At 49.5% G+C, this 23783-nt stretch overlaps 1 protein-coding gene across 4 annotated transcripts in view; it reads left to right on the top strand.

Moving 5' to 3' along the window:
• Gcat (Glycine C-acetyltransferase) overlaps positions 1–23783 on the top strand; it is a 68509-nt gene that overhangs the window by 34201 nt on the left and 10525 nt on the right. For all 4 annotated transcript variants that reach the window (XM_077685374.1, XM_077685375.1, XM_077685377.1 and 1 more), the window contains 3 exons: positions 6122–6215; positions 9229–9398; positions 20834–21045. In XM_077685374.1, coding sequence (XP_077541500.1) covers positions 6122–6215; positions 9229–9398; positions 20834–21045 — 476 coding nt within the window. The remainder of the gene's footprint in view (positions 1–6121; positions 6216–9228; positions 9399–20833; positions 21046–23783) is intronic.

The following is a 23783-nucleotide window of genomic DNA, read 5'->3' as shown; positions in this document are numbered from 1 at the left end:
GGCGCTGCCGCGGGTAGAGAACGGTGTGCGACGCGCGAGGCAGTGATCGAGTGGCGCGCTGGGAGCAGCCGGCAGGTCCGCCTACGGGCCCGCATACTGATGTTAGGCTTAACACTGCGGTGAATATTCGATTGCCGCTCTCGCAAGTGGCGCAGATGTCGATTTTTAATGTAACTTTCCATCACATCATTATCCCCCTTGCATGTGCAGCTCTGTTTGCGCCTTGGGGTGCGATAACAAGCTATCGCTCGAGCTACCTGCGCTGGTCTGCGCCACTTCGTGGCCATGGCCGCCGCTCGCCCAGCAACCGTGCTGGTGGTATACGTGGCTCGCCCAGTGCGCCTGTCGTGTGCGCGGCGCATTTTCGCGTCCATTGTAATAAGAAGCAATGAAAATAGAGTGCCTGCAACCGCTCTAGAACTTGAGTCGCGGCCAGCTGCCCGACGAGCAGACGAAATCCCGCCGCCTCCGCCGCCAAGCATTGGATCGTTTGTAGCTCACGAGCAGAAGCTCCGACCTCCGATGGGAGCGGTGCGCCAGAGAGCAACCGTGACGTAGGGGTCACGTGATGCGCACTCCTAGGAGCCAAACGGCGGATTACTCCTTCGTGTGAATACCCCCTTTATCCTTCTTCCTCACTCAGCCGGTTGAGGTTTGGGCGCCACGGCAGGCAGTGGCTGGCCTCGGTCCCCCCATCTTCTTCTTCTGCCCGTGTGCCACCTGTGGGGACGGTTGTTGTGTCTTCTCCTGCCTCCTGAAACAGCTCATGTGTGTGTGCTTTCATCTTGCTTCTGCTAAGCCTTTCTGAGCCACTTTTATTTTCACTTGCTATCTCAAGAAGCACCAACTAAAAGCACAAGTACTACTGGTTAATTAAGCACTCACTGAATTCTTCCTTTGCGCTGAATGATGTATGACTAGTGCCAGCAGTTCAAGTCTTTCAAAATGGCTCGGCCTACATTGTCAAGGGACAGCAGCCTCCCTCCAACATTGCAGTGAAGGAAGGGCGGAAGTGGGTGCCCACGAAAGGGCGAAGAGGTTGTCGACTGTGCGCCTGAGCTGCTCCTACCAGTGGCTTCCTGCAGTGGTAGCTCCTGCAGCACTCGCTGCTGCGTTGTGAATGGTGTGCCTGAATGCGTGGCTCCTTCCTCCTGTGTGTCATCTCTTGGCCAGAAGGCTGCATCAAGGGACTGACAGACAGGCGGGGCAAAATTTGTGCCCTTAAAGGGGCCATGAAGAGGAAACACAAGTTTGGTTCATTCGAAAGATTGCCTTGTTGGAATCATACTGACGCCACTTTTTAACATAAACTTCGCTAAAATAAGCTACACTATTAAGAAAAAAGGAAATGGCCATGCGACTCACTGGGTCATTTCCCGCACTAGAACCCATGACGTACAGCTGTGCGATTGGCTGATGCCAGCAAACACAAATGCAAGTTAGGCAGGGCTTATAAGCTTGCAGAACGAGCTACTTTCGCTTAAGTGCAAGGGATATTCATTTATAGCAGTAAGAATGGTGGAATGAAACAATGAAATTTACAAAAGTACAAAAGTAAGCGACATTGTCTTACCCTATTTGTCGAACATTCCCCAAGTTTCACGAAACGATTGCTACCTACCGTAACAAAAACAGGCCAGGTGCAAATAAGGTAAGAAACAAAGCAAAGGCGAATAGTGGTGCAGGGCAGTATGGTGGCACCATCTGGAAAGAATGACGGTAAACAAGGCCCCGCAGCCTGCTGCAGGCTCAACAGTGCACTAGAAGTTTGCTTGAAGACCCGTGCATGTGACGTCATGGCAGACGTCAGGAAACACGCGATTTGGCGAGAGAATTCAAAGTTTAACCTGAATCGATTAATTTCTCAGTGAATGAAGCATCACTTGATGCTTTATAGTGCGCTTGGGGTACTGTAAAACACCAAATCTTTCGAATAAAACAAACTCGTATTTTGTCTGCATGGCCCCTTTAAAAGCAGCCTTATTGTCGTTATCTGCTGTTTATGCGTGACGTGCAAGAAGCGTGGGGCCATGAAGGCAACATGCAAGTTTGGTTCAGTGGAAAGATTGCCCGTTTGAAAAGCATTGGCAGTGTACGTAATGTACACTTCGCTCAAGTAAGCTACGTAATTAGGAAAACAGACTATAGGCATGCGACACCTTAGCCACTTTACTGCTCTGAACTTGTGGTGACGTATTACGGGCCACTTCTTGCGATTTGCTGAGGCCAACAAATTCCAAAGCAAATTAAACAGGGATTCGAACGAGCTATTTTCGCTTGAAAGTAGTGCATATTTTTTGTTATGGCAGTACGAATGGCGGTGGCAAGTTACAAATTAAGACATAGAAGCATTAATGCATACGGTGTGCACTATGCTGACTGACGTTGAACTTGGCCAACTGTCATAAGCGGCATGGCTACTTTCACGGTCTTGTTTGTCGAGCCATGCTGAATGTTCCGCGAAATGATTGCCTGCAACCAGAAGTCGGGTGCAGACCAAGTGCAGTCCTGAGCGGCACTGCTGTGCCGCCGGGAAGGCGGGGTAATTGAAGACGTGTTCTGCCAATAGCAGCAGCCTCAGTCAACTTTCTAATTTTCGTTTTAGGTACCTGCCAATGATAAATCATTGCTGAGGTCGCAGAAGGTACTATGCGGTGGGGGAAGTAAAGTTTTGGCTCAAATTGTGTAATTTCTCAATGAATGAAGCATCATTTGCTGCTGGACAAGTGTTGAGGGCACGATAGGGTGTATTCACTGGCGTGGAGCACATGCTGGCAACCATGTGTGTGCGCTGCTATAGTGCTTAGAATATACTGACTAGTGTGCCGACCGCAGCCTCCCGGGTGGCACCGCGAGCGATAAATGCCGGCGGCCACCACACGGGCGCTAACGGGTGGAGGGCGCGGGCCGCCTTCGCAACCTCAGCAAGAGGACCGCTGCAGTTTTGCTTTCATTCAGCTAGCCACATCTGTTATGAAGGGAGCTGATAACAGCTTTCAGGGTTTATTTTGAGTCTTAGAGAATGTTCTTTGCGAAAGTACGTGTATAAAGTTCAGCAAAACTATGGGGTTTCAAATAGCCCATGCTCTCAAAGGTGTGTTCTAGTGCCGTTTTAACAGTATGGGCTTTCTTTATAGTGCTTTTCAGCTATATTTATTTTCTAACACAGTAGGTGAACTGAGTCAGTTAATTTTATTGACTCTTAAAGGAGTACTGACACCAATTTTCGGCGTTAATATTATTGCACAGTTGCTACCTTCACTCAACAGAATACCCTGGCTGAAATATGAGCGGCCTGTGACGCAAAGAACATAGTTTCATTGGGTCTCATTTATCGCGCCGACGGAGCAGCGGGCGGAGCGGCACTCAGCAAATGGACATCAGCATGACATCACTCCAGGAGAGGAAAAAGAAGTGACGCGACAGTGCTCGTCAAAAACTCGTGACGTCACTTCACGCGCGTGGCCTGGGAGGGGCGAGCGGGCGTCGGCGCATTCACAAACGGGTGCACGTAGCCAGAGCTACAGGCAGAACCGCTGCCCGGAAAGGCACTGTTGGCAAAAATAAAGTTCCACACACAGGAAAGGAAGCAATAATAAGCCCGGACTCGCAATAGAAGTCTCCATCAGGACTTCTATTGAAAGTGGTCATCGAATTTTCTCCGCAATGGTAGCACCTTCAGGCAGCTCAGCCGTTCAGCTACGGCGACGGCGCGGTCGAAACAACGCCCTCACCGGCCTCCGCAGTGTTTTGACGTCTACACAAAGCGGTGAGGTCATGCCAGGATTCTGTCATATGCACCTTTCGGGATGAAAGCGCGGGAATTTGAAACAAACGATTTTCAAGCCGTTCAATGTAATTAATTATCACACACTGAAGTATTTAAAGTGCTGTGTCGGGTTCGCCAGACCATTAAGCACCGATAAAAGCAATAAAAGTGGAACATAAAGTTTGCGTGTCAGTACTTTAAACAGAAGCATGTTTTGGGCCCAAGCTTTGGTGCTTGCAAAAAGCACAGGCCTACTCCCCACTGGTCTTCGTATGTGCATAGCAAGCACTCGTCGGAAAAATCGTCCTTCTGTATGAAGTGTGCATTGCTGAAGCAGCCTTTCCCGCATTCGCGGCAATTTGTGAAAAAAACATCGTTTTAATAATTGTTATATTAAGGATTAATTGGCCTCTTTGCAAGAGTGCACATGTTTAGCCTTCTTCCGTTCAAGTGCACCAAGTACACCAAGCACCAAGTTCAAGTACAGTTAAACCTCGATGTAACGAAGTCGGTAAAATTCATAATTTACTTCGTTATATTGAAATTTCGCTACATTGAAATTCACAGTTTTATTAAGTGTTCATCCCGTGAAGCGTTTCCTGCAAAAGAAAACGCGGCGTGCACACACGGCTGGCGCACTGTTTCTGGTTGCAACCAGCCCACCCGCATCGCGCGGGTGGGCTGGTTGCAACACCGTTGGTAGGGAACATGCGCCGGGCGCAACTGCAGCTGGCGTCGACCTTCTGCCTTTTCTTCTGATGCTTCGTTCCTATTCCCCAAGCATCCACGGTAGCGGGACACATGAAAACACGCTCCTTGTTTGGGTGGTGACCACTTTTACACAGCGGCACAAGTAGCATGTTGGAGGTTTGCACCATCACTTTGGCTTTGTCAACATTTTTTGCAGCAGTTACAAAAAGCTGTTTCAGTGACGGGCACGGGAAAACAACAACCAGGAACTGAGTCCGCGATTTGGAGTGGCACGGATGCGTGCGTGCCTGCAGAACGGGTGCAAGATCAGCCTGAAACTGCTGGGAGGGGCTGATGGAATGGCTTGCATGTGCAAGCAGCCACACAGAACAATAAACGGTGCATCTCGATGAAGAAAAAGATGCGTCCACAAGCACTTTATCCATGCCCGCACAAGGCCGAAAACACTGCATCGTCTGCTGAGGCAGCACCCACCATGCGCCGCGGTCTGGCTTCCTTTCATTACAAATGGTGCCACCCTCTCCCATAGTGAAGCGCTCTCGCCCGACACACCAGCCAATATATTCTAGGCTCTGTAGCCTCAGGGACCGACTCCATAAAAGCAGAGATTGCCGAGGCTGCACGTGGGCCGCTTGCGGTGTCCGATCACCCCACCCTGAAGAGGAGGCAGCGGCTCCCTTCGTGATCTCCCCCCCTGGTCTCCCTGTGAAACTGCACTTGAAAGGCGTGGGGGAAAGGAGGAAGGTTTGTGGGTGAGGAGGGGCGGCTCATGGATTGAATGCGGGCGCTGTGCACGGCTGGCGGGAAGAGGGAAAGGGGGTCTGAAGGATCCCAACACTTTGTTCATCGCCAGAGCTCTCAATCTAATGGGCGAATCTGGAAAGCATTGTGCGGAAAGATAAATGCTCGCAGGTTGAACGCCGCGGCATTTGATTTGCCAACACTCGTCTGGGCACATAATGTTATCAATTGCTTTGTCGCCGCTTCTGTATTCTCTGAACTCTTAATGGAGCACCTGCTCACTCCTATAGACTTTTTTTCCTTGAAGAAACCTGCATCGTCCTTGGCTACGTGACAACGCGTAAGACTTGTGCGGAGCTTGGCAACTTTGTATGTCACACTATTACCGAGGCCCTAGCAACGGTCCTAGTCTGCAGCAGTGGTGCAGTGCAGACACCATATGCAGTGCTCTGCAAAGCCTGTGTGGTGCTATCTTTGGAGGACTTGTGGCCTCGGAAAGGGGTAATTTTTGTTTTCTTTAAAGCTCCAGCTGATGCGCAAGCTGAGCAATCTGCCTACATCATCACAAACGTGAGTGAAGGCACCTGTAATAGGAACTTGTGAGTTGACTCATGGAGCCAGTGGGCAATAAGCGAGCAGATGGCGCTGCCCTGGCACTGCCTGAGATTCAGAGGCAAGTTTGGGCTGGAGTGCGGGTGGTGGGGGCTGTGACGCCAGGATTGGGTAGGTAAACAGTTGACCAGGTGGTACGACATGGGAGGTGTGCTCGACCAGTTGGCTGCTGGTCGGGCCTGCTTGGGTGGCTCGAGGCCCCAGTGTAGCACCAGGGGGTGGAGGGATGGTGGCCAAGCCATCAGGCGTGAGCGCAAGCTCTTCTCCTTTGCCCCTGCGGCTGTGCAGACCTGGAGGCGAAGCTGAAGGAGTCCTCGGGCCGGCAGAAGCTCATAGTCACGGACGGCGTCTTCAGCATGGATGGCAACGTGGCTCCTCTCAGGTGAGGCCCAGATTGTGCAGCCCTTTCTCGCGGCTTCCGTTGGCCATGTACCAGGCTGGGTGCGGGCACATTGCAAGCGGTGTTGCGACATGGCAGTGTGCAGACGGGTGAAGGTGCACTCAGTGGACGCTTGCAGGCTCATCGCCGAGCCGTGCCAACAGTGGAGGAGCAGGTGAACCTTGGCCTTCTTTCGTGCATGCACGAAGATGCCCACTGATGTAATTGGGGAGGAGATTTTAGAGTGGCGCCCACAGCGGCGCCAACGAGAAACTGAATAGAGGGGAAACAGAGCAGACAACACAGGCACATAAGGGCGAAGAGGTACCTTGTATTTCTGGAGAACGATATTGTTACGTGGTGGCAGGACAAAGGACATGAACCATGAGATGGGCGAACGATGTATGCTCACTATTTACAAGATGGCTGCGCGCTTACCCCGCTTCTCCTTCTTCGTTGATCGCATCCTCGTCGTCGTCTTCTAACAATATTTAGCCATTTATCCAGTTCTTTTGAGTATATGTTGATCTGAAAGAATTACTCCAACTACACACATTTCCCGAGAAGATTTTGCTAGCTGTTTTACAGCGTTTTGTCCGAACTAAAACCTCACTTAGAGGTCTGACATTCAGCCGTCCCTCCCTCTACGAGAGCAGCCGCATGCAGTCATTCTTACCACGGCTATGAGAATCCATACAACTGCTGCACGAGAAAAGTTACTAAAAGAAGAAACAGAGAAGCGAAGTCTCCAGCGTTGTTTAGCTCTCAGCGTTCGAATTAATTCCAGTTTGGTAAGAAACTGCATCCACATGGGTGTGCTGGTTCCCCGACAGGCGCAAAACGTGGTCTCCCCCACTGAACATAGTCCCACCCAGCAGACGCTTAAGGTGGCACAGTTATAATACCTTCACAGGCTTTCGCAAACTATACACGCGCAAATGCGTGCAACACTGACCTGGTTATATGCGCATGAAAAGCTTCGCCAAGTTCGCTAATCGCGTGCGGCTGTAGGAGCCACTGAGCTGTCCTGACGGCTGCCCGCGCTTTCTTCGCGTGCTGTTGTTCAGGAGAGGGGAACAAAAAGAGCAGTGACCTCCCGCATTTTTGAGTGTTTGTATTGATTCTGACCATCCAATAAGCGCAGAGTGCTGGGGAAAGAATAGGGGGGGGGGGGGCGGAGGCGGCGGCCAGCTTCCCCCTCCGTATCGTTCCCTGCCTCAACGTCAACTTGTCTTTATTTCTAGGCATTTATTTGCAGACAGTCACGGGTCGCGTGATTGTTTAGACCAATGAGTGTCGGTATCGCGGCAACAGCTTTTCTTTGAAACGTACTGGTTTTCTTGACGTGCTAAGGCTGCGCGGGAAGTGTGTGCTTATCGCTCATTGAGTTAGCGCGCCTGTGTCAGTGTGCAGTGTGTCCCATACAGTAATAAAACTCTATGGTGTGTCCATTTCGCGGTTTGCCTTCAATTCTCTGTGCTTGATCCATCACTGTCTGCGTGTCAGCTCGCCCGTCTTATATCAACGCCACCTAGCATTTGTAATCGAAATGCGCATGTAAGGACGGGACAAGCGAAGGGAGACAACACACAGCGCATGTGTTGTGTGTTGCCTCCCTTCGTCCTTACATGCGCATTTCTATTACATCATGTCAGTACGCCAACTAGCCCCGCAGATCGCTTTGATGAACCTAGAATTAATCTAGGTGACGCTGCTTATATGCGCTGCTGGCTCTCCATGCGACGACGTCTAAGGACCATTGGATACCTATTCACACAACAGAGTGTGTGGTACGTGTAGCGCTGCCTATTTTGTGCAGATTATGGGTCGTCGTCCATGCTGGGAGCATGTTTTGCGTTGCTACCTCGGTCCTGACTCTTGTGCAACAGGTGCAAAATTAAAAATAAACCGTTCTGTGTGATTGTGCTATACTCGTTTTTTTGTCTGTTCGCGGAGCCGTATCCTGGAATTTCTTCATCAGCACTTTCATCTTGGAAACATCAGCTTGTTTTAACATTGGCCTGCGGCGTGAGCGTTGCAGGTGACCGGCGCTGATGTTACTTGTACGCGTTTTTAATAGAATGAAGCCGTTTTTAGACCACTGTTGCGTGCGTTGTTTTGAAGTGAAGGTTGCTATAAAAAAAATAATTTGAGAGCAGCTTTTAGATTGTTCAAGTTTCATTTCGGCTACCGTGCGCTGTGGGGTATCTATCGTCTTCGCAAGCGGTGCCTTATAAATTGCTGCACTGACTCGCGACTCAATTCGTAGGTATAGAACTTAATACGTACACACAGCGTTCATCAAAAGTGACCTAGAGCCAAACTTCTTTTGTGCCCTGTAAGGCGGAACGTTCAATGCGAATTCTGGAAAAACTTGCAACTTTCGGCGACTTGTCATTCACCCTGGGTAGGTTGTCCGACGGAACAGCTGTTCTTTAAAAAAAAAAAAGTCACTGTCAATTCACCGCTGCGAATGATTTCAAAGCCTTTTGGGTCGGCTTTTCATGTCTGTGACGATTTCTGTGCTGTTGTTATCATTTCCATCTTAGATGTGCCTGAAACACTCTGCGCTGAAGTGTACTACAGACCGAGTCCAACGTTCCTTCGAAATTTCAGCTCTGATATCCAGAGCTTGCGTTGGGTTTCTGGCTGCGGAAAGCAGTGCAGGCCAGTGCCTGATGTGTATTTCGTAGATTTCCACTGCCCCACTGCGCGCAATTTCCCCGTACATGAAAGGAATCTTGTTTGACCGACTAGTGCCCTATAGAAACCCATGTATTTCTGCCGTTTGTTTCCCCCCTATAGATGTTTGACAGTGGCGCCCCCTAACTTAAGTGGTGCCACCTGTAGAATGCTCTCCTCGCCAATACTGTAAAGGACACTGCTGCAACAATGGCAGAGGTTGCCACTGCTGGAAGAGCAGCACGGCCCCTTGCTTTCCGAGTGGCATTGGTGGGGAGGGAGCGACCCATTCCTGTGGGGGCAGCAGAGCTTCACCCAGTGTCTGTTGCTGCAGGGAGATCTGCGAGCTGGCCGAGCGGCACGGGGCCCTGGTGTTTGTGGACGAGTGCCACGCCACGGGCTTCTTTGGCCACACGGGCAGGGGCACCGAGGAGCACTGCGGCGTGACCGGCCGCGTGGACATCATCAACTCCACCCTGGGAAAGGCCCTCGGGGGCGCCGCAGGTGCGCTTCTTCCCCCCTTCTCCGGAAACGAGGCCACAGCAGGCAGATGCGGGGAAAGGGCGTTCCATTCGCCAGCAGTCGTCTGTGCACGGCACTCTAGTGGAGCCTGCAGGCATTTCCTAGTGAGCACAGCCAAGTGACAAATGGCGCCACCTAAGGCCCCAGTTCTATGTGTATTCACCCCTGCACCTTGTGTATTCAGGGTGACAGTAGTGGTGACACGGTGGCCCATGCAGGTTGGACCCACTCACGCTGCGGCTGTGTGTGGCTTAACCATGTCCAGGAAGAAGGGCATCCTGGTGGCGGAGCCAAAGCCAGGGTTGTTTTGCACGGTCCCCTGGTGGCAGCAACACACCACTTTGGACCCTGCTTCCTGCAGCAGGCGGTACCCTGGGAAACAAAGACCAAACGCTGTCCTAACTTTCAACTCCACCACACCACCGGATTCCGTAAATGCAGCGTATCTGCATTGCAAAGTGCGGCCCTATATCCCAAACCCAAGGTGGTGCTTTCAGTGCCAATGGTTTGGTCACAGGTCTCAATCATGTCACATCAAACCCACCTGCACTAGGTGCGGAGGGAAAAAAAATCCCGTGCCATCTCCACTATCGTGAAACCTGGGGAGGTGCGAAGCATGCAGTGTATAAGGGTGATGCTTGCCATTGGGGGGTAGAGGTATACAGCTTTGCTATAAAAGTCTCGTGTCATTGAAGCATGAAGCGTTCTCGCGTGAGGCGTTGGCAAACCAGTGTCCCGGTGTATTATTTTGGCACGCGTTAAGTTCTAGCGCGAGGTGTTGGAAAAACGAGTGACCCAGTGTTGTAGTACCGTGACTACGTGAGACAGCGGCGGCAACGGCAGGGGACGCTGACAGCCCGGGCACCCAAGGGGCTTCACCCCTAAGAGCGCACGAAAATGAAAAATGTGAAAAAGTACCCCACTACGTCATCAACTGTTCTGGTAATCATGGTGCACACTCCAGGTCCTGTGCGACTTGGAAGAAGGAAAAAGAAGCAATCGTACCCCGAGCCTAGGAAAAGGCTGAGTTTCTCACAAAGAGGGACATTTGGGGGCCGGCGCCATCTTTGGTGTCTGTAAGCACGCAGGTTGAGCTGAAAGTAGGGCCCCCTGTTGTCCCAGAGGCCAGGCAGCCTCAACACCTGGCACTGACGCGATCCACACTAGTGAACCTCCGTGCAGTGCTGGAACCCTCTACACAAGTCGGGCCAGAAGCCGGTGTATGGGGTGGAGGAGGCTGACACGAACTCAGCGGGTTCTGCACGTTCGACCCCCTCTTCTCGGGGTACGGTCGACATAAGGGGGGGCACGGCTGCGGGTGCGGCTCCTGTGCAGCAACAGCCTGGGACGAAGGGTACGGAAGGGCCGCGGAGAGCCTGGGCTCTCTAGTGGAGCAGAAGAAAGGGAGGTGACCTCGCCTACACCTGCTCAAACACAGAAGCATATACCCAAGAACACCGGTATAGCGCGAATTATACAATGGGACTGTCGTGGGTTATTGCCTAACCTAGGTGACATTGATGAATTGTAGAAGTCCCAACCGTCTATAGGAAACACATTTATCTTCATTCATTTAGAAAACACAGTCGTTACTGCAAAGACATGACAAATTCACTTGTATCTTGTGGAGGAGTGGCAGTTGTCATTCCCCAATTGAACCCATCAAATGAAAGAAAGCTGAAAACCACTTTGGAGGCGGTAGCCATAAGAACACATTGGAATAGTCATCACGATTTGTTCCTTGTATATTCCACCAACCCATTTCAGTGACCCAGAACGATCTGTTCAGACTCATTGATGAGTTGCCTGAGCTGTTCCTGTTGCTGGGGGATCTCAATGCACACAATGTACTATGGGCCAGGAGTGACCACTGAGTGACACACGAGGCCAACTTTTCGAAACTGTGATGTGGGCTACTCCTTTGCATTTGTTCAATAATGGGAGTCCCACTTACATCTGCTCATCAACCCGCACCGAATCATGCATCGACATCTCCCTTGCAACGCCATCCCTCTTGGTCACACTCCAAAATCCCCTCGGTAGTGACCACTATCCAGTTTTTTGGATTCAACACCGGCAGTACCCATGCTACCCGAGCGCACCAAAAGGTGGACGTTGGAGCAGGCTAACTGGTCTCGGTTTGAAAATACAGGACTTGAGTGCAGATGAAGCTTGCAGACTGATAACTTCACAGCTCTGGGAAGCTCCAAAAGTGTCAATTTCCGAGTCCTCCGGGAGACTCCCCAGAAAGTCAAACCTGTGGTTGAACCCTGATTTCAGGGATGCCCTTAGGAAGCAAAACTGCGCGTGGTCCCATTTCTGACGCTATCCCACTGTCGAGGGTGTCAAGCAACTCAGAGCAGAGGAACGCAAGGTTAGATGGCAATTGAAAAAGGCTTCATGGCAGGGTTATGTAAGTTCCGTAAGTAGTAATGTTAGCTCAAAAACTGTCTGCGATAGGGTCAGAAAAGGAACTGGCACTTATAGTGCTTTCACTGTGCCACTTTTTCATAGTAACAAAGGCCTTACTGAGCAGGCAAACATCCTAGTAGAACATTTTGCCGAGTGTCCAATTCCTCAAGTATAAAGAATGTGCTAAAAAAGAAGAATACAGGTGACCCGCAGTAAAGAGGATGCATATAGTACTGCTCCTTTTACTATGGCTGAACTGCACCTGCCGATTGCTTGGGGAGAAAGTCGTGCTGTGGGACCCGACCGAATCCTAAAACATTTAGCCCCAGGAACATTACAAGCCATACTGCACTTCTTCAATGAAATTTAGTTTGAAGCCCGCTTTCCATTGGCATGGCAAGAAACCATTATGCTTCCACTCCTGAAACCAGGCAATGACTGTTGTGAACCGGCAAGCTACAGGCCAGTTGCCTTGACAAGCTGCCTCGGGAAGTGTTGTGAACGAGCGTCTCACACTTTCAGGAAAAAGATTACATTATTGATGCCTTTCAGTCTGGTTTCCGGGCAAGGCACTCAAGAACCGACCGCCTCCTTTGCTTAGGAACTAAAATTCGGGAATCCTTTGTACAACGACAGCACTTGTCGAAGGCTTACGATACCACATGGAAGCATCCACTGCAATATCGCGTAGAGGCAGAATGCTTGGGTTGCTGAAAAGTTACCTTTCCAGTCGCTCTTTTCGAGTGAAGTTTGGAATAGTGCTCTCAGATGTGCCTATCAGGAAAATGGTGTACCTCAGGGGGGTCTTCTCAGTGTTACCCTGTTCCTGATCAAACTGAACTCTGTCGCACGGGTAATACCAAAATTTTTGATGTACTTGCTTTATGTGTGGTCAGCTATTCCTCATGCAACTTGGCATCCTGCGAAAGGCAACTGAAAACAGGCATAAACCGTCCAGTGCAGTGGGCCGACAAAAATGGACATAACTTGTGTGCTGAAAAAGCAGCCTGTGTTCTTTTCAGTCAGCACCGAGGGAAGGTGTTTGATCCTCGATTGTGCAATAGATCAGCCAGAATTCCTGCACGCAGTGAGCACAATTTTCTCGGTTTAATATTTGACCAAAAGTTACATTTAAGAGCCACATTCATTATATAAAACAAAAAAATTGATGGATGTTTATCCTATAACACCTGGTGCTCTGGTCGTACTTGTCTTTTGCAGCTGTATAGCAGTCTGGTTCGTTCACAGATTGATTATGGTTGTTTTATCTGTGGATCCGGTCGCGAATCTGTTCTCAAAGCTCTGCACTCCATTCACCACTCGGGTTTGAAAATAAGCGCAGGAGCTTTCCGGAAATCTCCAGTACCAAGCCCGTATGCAGAAACCAATCAGTGGTCACTAAACAAACGGAAAATACTTCTTTGAAACATGTCCATAATGAGAATCCTTTCCTGAACGGCTCACCCTTGTCGACTGCTGCTTTTGGAGCTCTCTTTACCTCGCACTATTCCGGCCATGTTTTTCAGGCACCGAACTCTTAACAAGGCCTTTGACTTTCACGTTGATGATATTGCACCGGTCACCCACAGAGCCGGTTATGCTCCCTGGGAATACCGGAGGCCGCAGTGCGACTTTTCCTTCCCCCAAAGGAGCCACTGCAGCGAGAGAGTTTTTAGATCTCCAGCTTGGGTATGCCGGACGGGCTGCCTACCTCACAGATGGTTCTAAAAGAGGAAGACACAACGAAGCAGCTGCAGTCAGACTTCATTGTGAAGAATGCAAACGGATTAGGCATGATGCTGTTATCTTCACCGCAGAACGGCGTGCTGTACAGCTCGTTTTAAACAAAGTACGCACTGGAAGGACACCGCATCTTCTCTGACTCTCTTAGTGCACTAACAGCCCTGTGTCCAGGCAAGAAAAGCAAAAATCCACTTGTTCAACAACCAACTAATGGACTGTGGTGAAAGTCACTGAGACGTGAGTTTCTTCTGGGAATTGATGACAATAAAAAGGCAGATGCCCTCCCAGCCCAGACTCGAGGTGAGGGAAACCTGCTTACCCTTTCAGGATTACAGGAGGAGGCTAACATTATCAGTAACCAAAATGTGCCAGTTGGAATGGATAGAAGCAAATGGAAACAAGCTCCACCTTGTGAAGCCGCACCTGAGAGTGGCAGAACTGCAGACAGAAAGAAAGATTTGTCGCCTAGGAAATGAGCACACGCGCTTGCCCCACAACTTAATGTGAGCAATGTGGGAAGTGCCTGGCAGCAATACATGCACTTGTCCTAGTTATGAAAGCAAGCGTTGTGAATTCCTTTCTCACTTTTATAAATTGTACATCCCATTGCACCCTGTTTTACTGCCAGGTGTGAACCCCTGGTCCCCTGTGAGAATGCTTGAGTGCAATCAGTTTTACAGAATTTTGCTATTGTACCCCATTTTTACCTGAGCATTTTACCTTAGAGAAATCGAATTTAACCTTGTGTCTTGTGCATTGTAGCCACATCTGGCTGTTGCGCCAATAAAATCAACCACCTGCACGTAACGATATACACTCAGCGTTGTCATGGCCCTGTCAGCAGGAAAGGTCATCAAGATTTCCGACCTTTGCTGCCCCCCTTAAAGCTCTGTACAGAGCACACCAACCAAATCTAGAAATTATGGTTCCTGGCCATTGTGGCATAGCTGGCAACGAGGAAGCCGACCAGGCTGTCGCCAGAGCAACTGTAAAACACATACTCCTTCAGTTCTGGCAGAAAGAATGGGACGGAGAAGTAAACGACACGCTTCACTCGGTACCACCTAGAATTGGCCGATCAGCTGCAAGGGAACAAAAGCAGGGCCCTCGAGGTCTGGTGGTGCAGACTACGAATAGGACACACACATGGCACGCATTCCTACCTCCTCCCTGGCGATCAGCCGCCGAACTGCGTTTGGTGTGGCGAGGGTCTTTCAGTGCCCCATGTGTTGGCTGAGTGCTCGGCCATGGAACCGGAGAGGAGATGCCACTTCCCGGAAGTGTATAGCAGACATATGCCATGGCGCATTGCCATGTTTTTATCAGACTGTGCTGCATTGAAGTTCGGTGGCCTCAGTGATGTTGGTTTTTTAAAACTGATTTGTTTTAGCAAGCAGCACCTCGCCACATTTGTGAATTGTTGTTTTCCTCGGTTGTCCACCATTGGCTCATCGCATGGCTCGTTATGCATGCCTCATTACTCATGTTTTGAAACCGGTTGTTTACGCACTACAGTTAAACCTCGATATAACGAAGTCGTACTTGGGGCCGCAAATTTCGTTAAATCGAGAATTTCGTAAAATCGAGGTTTCAATTTTACAGTTCATTTAACCAGTTATTGGGGTTTTAACACTTTGGCCCTCGCCAGGCAACAACTGCTATGTAGTTACCTCTCCAATTAAAGCGAAATTTGTACTAAAACTGGCCGCGAAAATTGTGTGAATTAAGAGTTTCAACACTTGGGCAATGGAATTCGGATAGCCGACGGTAGTTCATGTGTCATCGTAAAACCGGTGCTTTTTCCGCAACGCCTCATTAAATATGATAGCAGACTAGGTTTCCACTTTTTCTTTTTTCATTTCGGTCACAACTAAATGCCGCTGTTAGTCAATTGAACCCGCGTCCATGTCCCGTGAACTTCACCCCGCCGAGGTGCTCGTTCGAAGTTACGCCTCTTTTCGTCCATTCAGTGGTAGGCTTAGGCGCGGCGGGCCAATAGCGGAAGGCTGCTATGAAAGACTTTTTTAATGTACAAGGGCTCCGCAGTATGGGCGCGTGATTCAACCACAACACTCGAGATAAAACCATGATTGCGAGTTGAGCGGAGTACACGCGGACCGCTTCACTGTGTGGAGCAGCGCTTACGTGATCCGGAAAGCGGAAAGCTTACATTAAAAATCTTCCGGCCAAATTCGATTAAGCAATTACTTTTATGCCCACTGAGCCCTTACGAAACTGATTTCTCCGCACCGCAGCTGTCTAATGAACGCTGGTGAAACGAAGATGACCACGTTCAAAGAGAGCAATTTATTGCCACCAGCACTCGATGTTCAAGCCGTAGTGAAGAAGTCCGTAAGCAGTGCTTGGCGTTTCTTGACCAGGGCGGGCTTTACGTGACGCTCGTATGCTGACAGCGCTAACAAGGTCTTAAACATTCGTGTGCACCTGCGTGCCTCCGCAGAACATCGATGGCATCCATCACACTTCGGTGGCTGTCAGTTTCACCGAGCTTCCTCAGGCTCTTGTTCGGAACACTTTTCTTTCTCTTGGAGTGCTCATGCTGCTTACAAGACTCACCTAACGATGCACGAACAAAATATTAATTTGGTTATCAGCGAGCACAACCTAGCGCAGCAGCACCGTGAGCAATGACGCGTAGAAAAAAAAAAAGCTTGAAGTAGGCTTCGGTAGCCTAAGCATAGAGGGCGCTGGCGTAGGCAACGATGGAGACGTCAAAATAGTGGGTGCACTATTAAACCGTCTATGACCGCTAGCGGTTTGTGCAGCTTCGTTCTTCGCTTTTAATTGTTGTTAACCGTAGATTTCACCGCTTTTCTTTCATTTTAGCCTTCAAGAGTATATTTGAGTACTGAATTTTTTCAATGTAGGGCCTGAGAGGCAAAATAAAACGTGCCTCGACCGGAATTTCGTTCTTCCTTTCTTGCCGTGACTTCGTTAAATCGAAAGCGCCGCACAAAATTACTTCGTAAAATCGAGACAAAAATACATGCATTTAGCAAAATTTTGTTAGAAAACTTGAAAAAATTCGTTATATCGCGAATTTCGTTAAATCGAGGTTCGTTAAATCGAGGTTCAACTGTATTTGCACCGCTTTTATCGACACATCTTTACCTCGTCATAGCAATGGCACTCTTGGCCATAGGTGACCCACTAAGGGAAGAAGAAAGTATTGTCTGCCTCCAAACTCCACACAAACCAGCCTGTGCAGCAAGCAGCGCACTGTATTCAGAGACGCCGCTCACCTTTCTTGTGGAGTACAAGTTAGCACCGGAGATCTGTCCTTTATCCGACTGTTACGCTTCTCATCCGCCTTGAAGCACTCGAAGCATTTCTCAAAGGCTCATGACAGAATGCCCTTCGCTCATCCCCTTATAGTGTAGCTGGGTAGACGAGCTTACTGAGCCGTTTATTTCACTGGGCGTTCTAAATGCACACAACAAACTCTGGGGATCAAGACTGATGCCTGCAGTAAACTTTCTGGGGCTTATCTAGCCAAGAACAACCAGTGTGTAGTATAGCAGTCTGCCCGACACATATTTGCACACACTTGACACCAACCGCATACATAATCACACACAGGCATGAACCCTTCTGGAAGCGGTCACTGCTCAGCAAGGCCCTTGCAATTTTATTTACAATGATAGACTGGAAGAAGCCAGTGCAGACTCGGTAAATACGCCTGAGGCACGGCAGTGCTAGATCTCCTGTGAACAGGACACGTTCACCCACATCGAAAGAGTGTTGGTCGAAAGGAGCAGTGCTCTCGACATGCGGCCACCAGCAATCTCTATGGGGCAGTTCTCATGGGGGACACATCATTGGCATGGCGGTAGCGGCTGCGTTAAGAAACATGCCCAGTAATGAAGGTAATGTGCGGCTAATAGACCTTTGTTATTAATTTAGGCAGTGTTCATGCATTTTATTGTTTCCCAGGAGACGATATGGGTGAGTTAAAGGAGTACTGACACGAAATTTTCGTGTTACGTTTTTTTCACTGCTATGGGTGCTAATCATAGAATGGCACATCAGACAGTCCATCGTGGCATAAACAATCATTAATGGCTGTAATGCGGCGTGTGCCGTCGACGAATGAACGACTAGACAACTTGAGTGCACATCGATACAAAAGACCCTTTATTCCAACTTGCGCATGCTTATATACCTGAACAACACTGGCGCCACCTGCGGCACTGATCGCGGAACTGAAACCAAATATACAAATATACAACAATGGCGTCGTTTATTCGTGTCAGTTTCGGTTTCGGCAAAAGGAACGCCGGGCGGCCGCCATGACAGGAAGGAGCACCTGATGTCGCCATTCTTGTCGCACCACTGTCGCCGGTCTGGATGTGCGCGCGACCGAGGCCTCCACCACACCCGCGCCCCCGGGCAGTGGGATGTCACTCCCAAAATCATGACGTGTACTCATGGCAAAGCAGCGCGCGCCAACCGCAGCCAGTGCGTCGGCTCCGTCAGAGCAGCCCCGACGTCGGCAGTCTGGGGCAAGGAGCAGATGGTGTCATGCTGGCCCGCTCTGGGCTTTCTCGTGCGGGGAGAGATCAAAATGGATTTAAAATGTTGTACTGAACGGCTACTGTTGAAACTTGCTGGGAGATATCTCCTGATAAAAAGGAAGCATTTTACATAGTTATTTCAGCTTTAAAATTTCGTGTCACTACTCTATTGCCATGTAGTCAAGGACGGTGCAGCTTTCTTCGAGGAACTACCGTATTTACACGATTGTAAGTCGACTCGAATGTAGGTCGACCCCCCAAAATTGCATCTCTCAGAAAAAAAAAAAAAAAAGCAAGCGTAAGAAGCAGCCCGTTTGAACGCTGCTGTGAACGAGCGCCGAGAGAGTTTTAAAGGCCCAGGCGTCACCCCCAAAAAATCCTTTGAAAAGATTTACCAGGGGTGACGGCCCAGGGCGCTCCTGACAGATGGGACGATTCAGCACAACACAGAAGTAACACAAGAACACGCAGCAACGTGGCCGCCTAGAAAGTCGTATCACAAGAAGAAGCTCTTCCATCAACTACCAATAGCCCCCATACGGCGGCTCTTCCATCAATGATCGATGCTCCGTCAAGAGCCATACGCTTGTGGCACGCGCAGTAGATGTTAAAAAAAAAAAAGGCTTTTGTATAAGCACACGCACGTAATAACCATGCGCTGTGGGGTCAGCGGGAAACTTTGTTCCCAATCATGAGAACACTTGAGATGACGCCCATCGAAGCTACCAGCAGTGGCACGTGGCGGCACTGCAGCACGATATCAAAACAAACAACATGGCTGCTGACACTAGCGGCCGCTCGCGGTTTCCTTTGATTCGTGAGTACGTTACTCGCATTCGGGAAGCGTTTTGTTCATCTCTAATAAACAAAATGAGTTTTACCGAATCCCTTGAATCAATGCACAGCGCTGTATTCATCCGAACACGCTGGTGGAAGGTTAGATGCTCTAGGTACGGTGGGCAAAGTGCACAGATCGGGAATGCCAACTTTCAAAGTCGGCATCAGCTTTATTGACGCTAGAATGTATGGAATGGTAAACGCTATGCTTCGACTGTAGCCATAGAAACGAGGGTGTTACGCTTTCCCCAGCTCGTCGCACCCCTGATTTCTCATTTCTCTTGCTGCTACAAGCGGCACAAAATTCGTTTTCGATTCTCAGTCGACCCCCCAACACTGGATTGTCAATATTGAAAGAAGGGGTCGACCTACAATCGTGTAAATGCGGGAAGTTTATTGGAGTGAACTTGTGCTCCCCTAAAAGCTCAAAGAATACACAAGCAGTGAAGGAGCAGTCAACAAAGGGACGTGTGCAGGCAAGTGTCGGTGAATCAAATACAGTAGTGCTTGCCTTGCGAGCATTATCTTTCGGCGTTAATGCTTCGAGAACCATCGAATCAGATTTAGAACATTGCTAATCGAAGACAAACTTTCTGTTTGAGTGACAACAGGGTGGTACACTGTTCCTATCAAATAAAGCCAGTGTGGCATACAAAAGGAAGAGACGCAAACACGCGCCCAGCTTCTAAGGTAAAAAAGCTGGGCATGGCCGGACGCTAGCAACATAACACAAAAATAACAAACCAGAGGGTATAGTTCGCAGCGGTATTTCTATGAAGCAGAAACGATAAAGTTTGTTCGAGCGTCTACTGACGGACTGATCTGGTAAAGATGAGCGCATGCTTGCCAGTAGTGGAGTGGTGTTGTGTAAATAGGACACTCCAGTGACACTGTGACAAGTTGTTTTCTCGGGCATTACCCAGCACAGAGGGTTGAGGCCACATCACCATCGAAAGTTGCAAAGTTAGTCGTTGCCTTCCAACCCCCTGGAGGAGTCTGTGCATGAACTGAGTGTTTTTCTTGGAATGTAGCCTTCACATTAGTGGCAATTTGGCATCCTGTAATCAAGATGAGGAAACAAAACATTACAGGGCCTAATCGGGTGTAAGTTTGGGCGAGTTGGTACTCTATGCTGTACGTTCACTTGCGCAAAAAGGTGAAGACGCACGGCATGAGGCGCAACTTTCAGCAAACTGCGCTATGAAGACTGTTTATACGCTGTGGGTGCACGCCTTCCCTTCCCCTGTGCGTTGCCACACTTTTGGGGCATGTATCGACACTTTGTACGTTGTCACAACCAGGCGTCGGGTTGTCTCTCTCAGAAAGTGCAGTTTCTCTTCTGTGAGTGACGCTGACACGACCCAGCATTGTCTGCCTCTGTACGTTTTTTTCTGCACCTTTTTTTCGAACAAGGGAGTTGTGACAGGGAACAGCCGAATCGCACATGTTTGGCTCAGGGGGCAAACCGGGAGTGACTGGCTTTGTGGGCATGCTTCGTGACCAGAAGAGCAACACTAGAGGCCGCTGGCTTAGCATGTCCTGTTTGCAACGAGGCATAATCTTGTGTCTCTGAGCTCATTGATGTGCTGGTGTTTGCATCGTGGAACTTTGAGGTGCCCTGCAAGTATGAGAACATTTATGCGAATGACGCTACCTATTTTCTAGTGGAAATGTAATTGAATACGTATTGCATACACATGTGCCGTTAGTATTTTGAGAGGTTCTGGATTTCTGCACCGCCTCACAAATTTCCAGTAGCGCCTTTTTATGAGCGGTGCATTCAGGACGGTGCCAGGTGGAGGCCGCCACTGGTTTGTGCCAGTCCGTGTGGCCCATTGTGGGCGTGTGCAGTGCCAGGCTGCCTGGAGACACAGCAGCCGGTGTGTGCAGGGGGCTACACGGCGGGCCCTCGGGAGCTGGTGGACCTGCTGCGGCAGCGCTCGCGGCCGTACCTCTTCTCCAACTCGCTGCCCCCACCCGTGGTGGCCGGAGCCTCGCGGGTGCTGGACCTGCTGCTGGAGAGCCCCCAGCGGGCACGCCAGCTGGCCGAGCTCACCCACCGCTTTCGCTCGCGCATGACGCAGGCGGGCTTCCACATCGCCGTGAGTGCACCCTGCCGGCCCGGGACAGGCTTCCCCCTCCCTCCTTTCCGCCCACGTCAAGGTCCGCAACACTCCCTCGTCCACCGATTGAGGGGGGTGGCCTTCCATCGCATAAAGAACATAAGGGAGCTTTGGCGTACCACTTACACTGCCATATACCATAATTGTGGGAGTCCACTGTGCATGTGCACAAGTCACAAGGTGAATGGTAACTTACTGGCACAGGGTTTGCCATTGCCACCGGTGAAATCGACCCTCGCATCTTAATTACGGTGCTCGGCATTTCATCCTTCCCACAGCAGATAAAAGAAACCTTCGGCGATCATACGCTACTCTTGCTAAATGCAGGGGTGTGACAGCTGCGCATAATGCGCAGTTTTGATACAAATTCGTTTTCCTGCGCCAGGCTGCTCCAAAAGCTTGAAAGTTGCAAAAATTGCGCCAAACTGCTCCGAAAAAGTATGATAGCAAAGAATTTTAACGCTCCCGTCAATTTCAGTGGGGGAAAATGCTTACTGACGGCATAATTTTCCAGCCCCTTGAAGGTGATGCTGTTTGTAAAGGTTTAATTGATTGATCATTCATTCAATAAAAAACCCGCATAAAATTGTCCACGGGATAGTTTTTTCGAAAGGCACAATGTCGGGTTGCACATGTTATATTGTGCGAATTTTTAAAGTTTTACCATATAAAGTTTTCACAAACTACTTGTGCAAGTTGATTTTAAAACGGCAATTTTGGGAGCGCCGCATCTCCAGAACGACATTACTGGGCGCCGCCATCTTGGTGCGGTGAAGGTTGGAAAACATAGCCGCTGGGCGAAGCAGTTTCTCGTGGTTCAGGCAGAGTGCTCTTCGCCGATTTCTACCGCGCTTTTGGTTGGCCAAGTTTTGGTTGGCCGGGATTTCTACCGCGGTTGGGTGGCTGGGTTTTGGTTGGCCGGGTTTTGGTTGGCCGGGATTTCTACCGTGGTTGGGTGGCTGGGTTTACGTTTGACCTGTTGCGGGAAGTTACGCGAAGTTATGGGAAGTTACGCGGGTTCCCCGTTTCTAAGTGAAATTTGGCACTCATTGCGGTGTTATAAAACGCCGAGTTATTGTTGCTATTGACAGTGAGCTTGCGAGCGACGGGAGTGGGACGATGAACGCTGCAGAAGTGGCGACCCAGGATGCATCACCGCCAAATGTTCAAGCAGTGTCCGATAGCGGGACGCTAGTAATAATTTAATAATTTAACCTATCTGAATTGAAATTGAATGCCAAAAGAAATTTAATGCCAACACATACCAATACTCTAATTACGATCGTAGTGAACGCCCACCTCGGGGCTTGAAATTGGAGGGCTGGTGGGGTGCGACGACTGTCACCTCGCTTTGCGCAACTTTTGCCCTGGCTCTCAGTTGTGCGTAATGCCGAGTCTGGGATTACAAAAATAACAACTTCGGCATTCACGGGATAGTAAACATTCCTTAAAACTGCTTAGTTTTTCAATTCGATATTTTCAACGGAACTCCGCGTTATCTATGCATAGAGCCCAAGAATGTAAAAATGGTTTGAAAAAGATAGTGTAGTTCATTCCTTGTGATACTCAGGTAGAAAAAACTTTATTGAAAGGCTGTTTCAGTGTTATGTACGTTCAAAACCGATTAAAAAGCGCACTCCCCCCCCCGAGTGGCCAAAAATTTGATTTTTTAGGCTCCTAGGGTGACATAATAAATGTAGTTCTTCTGCTCCAAAATCGAAATTTCACTGCTCCAAAAGCTGCTCCAAAATCTTGTTCAGCTGTCTCACCCCTGTAAATGATGCCCAGGAGTACGACCAATGGCGATTTTTTCAGAAGGGCCAGCAAAATCACCGCATACTAAGCCTCGCCGTCCCCAAACGGTTCAGATGCACTTATGAACTTGCAAAACTCTCTTATGGCTTTGAAAATGTGCTGGACAGGGTAATAAAGGGTGCTGCGTAACAACATTACAACATATTTTACTCATTTTAGGTCAAAATATTTAGCTGTCATTTGTTCCCACTAGATGACGGCATCGGCATGTTTTCTCTTCTTAAAGCTGTATGGGAGATGTCTAGAACTGTTTCATAGGAAAATTGTTGTATTTTGAAGTCCAATTTAAAAAGTCCAAGATTCCAGCCATTCTAGCATTGCAGCAGCTGGTCAGCTGGAACACGGAAACAGCATATCCAGTGCTAAAACATGTTCTTTTGTTTTCAGCCCTGAGTGGCTGTTTCTAGTGGCACGGTGAATGGTAAAGTGTGTGGAGGACCCCAGGCAATACGGTTAGCTCCAGTGTTGTGGAGTTACCGCTGTGAAATTGGAAGGGCTCTGGGTTCATTTGACCTTTTCGCAACCCTGGAATGGAATGGGCCGTATTTTAAGACCTGCTGTGTCTGCCTTCAGCTGTCTCCTTAACCAGCACGGCTGAGGGTGGATGGAAGGGGAATGCACCAAGGCAGAGGCCGTGCTCTGCAGCAGCAGGCGTGGCTGGTCTTCCCCTCCAGGGGCCACTGCGGATTGCATCATCTCACTCGGCAGCAGTTTTCTTTGAATGCTGGCTGTCAGCGCAAGATGGAGCGAAACGTAATGTGGCACGACATTTAAGGGGACAATGTTGACACAACTGCGCTATGACTTTGCACTTCAACATGGTAGTTTAGGACTTTGCTTTCTCATTTAACGCTTACAAGTTTCACTTCACGCACAGAGCATGCACTGTCACGTGTGGGACG

This window comes from Haemaphysalis longicornis, unplaced genomic scaffold (assembly GCF_048455015.1).
Source record: "Haemaphysalis longicornis isolate Haplotype H1 unplaced genomic scaffold, Haemaphysalis longicornis Haplotype H1 scaffold_9, whole genome shotgun sequence".
In the NCBI taxonomy this organism is placed as follows: Eukaryota; Metazoa; Arthropoda; class Arachnida; order Ixodida; family Ixodidae; genus Haemaphysalis; species Haemaphysalis longicornis.
The sequence above is the reverse complement of the archived record's forward strand: the minus strand, read 5'-3'. Positions and strand labels throughout refer to the sequence as shown.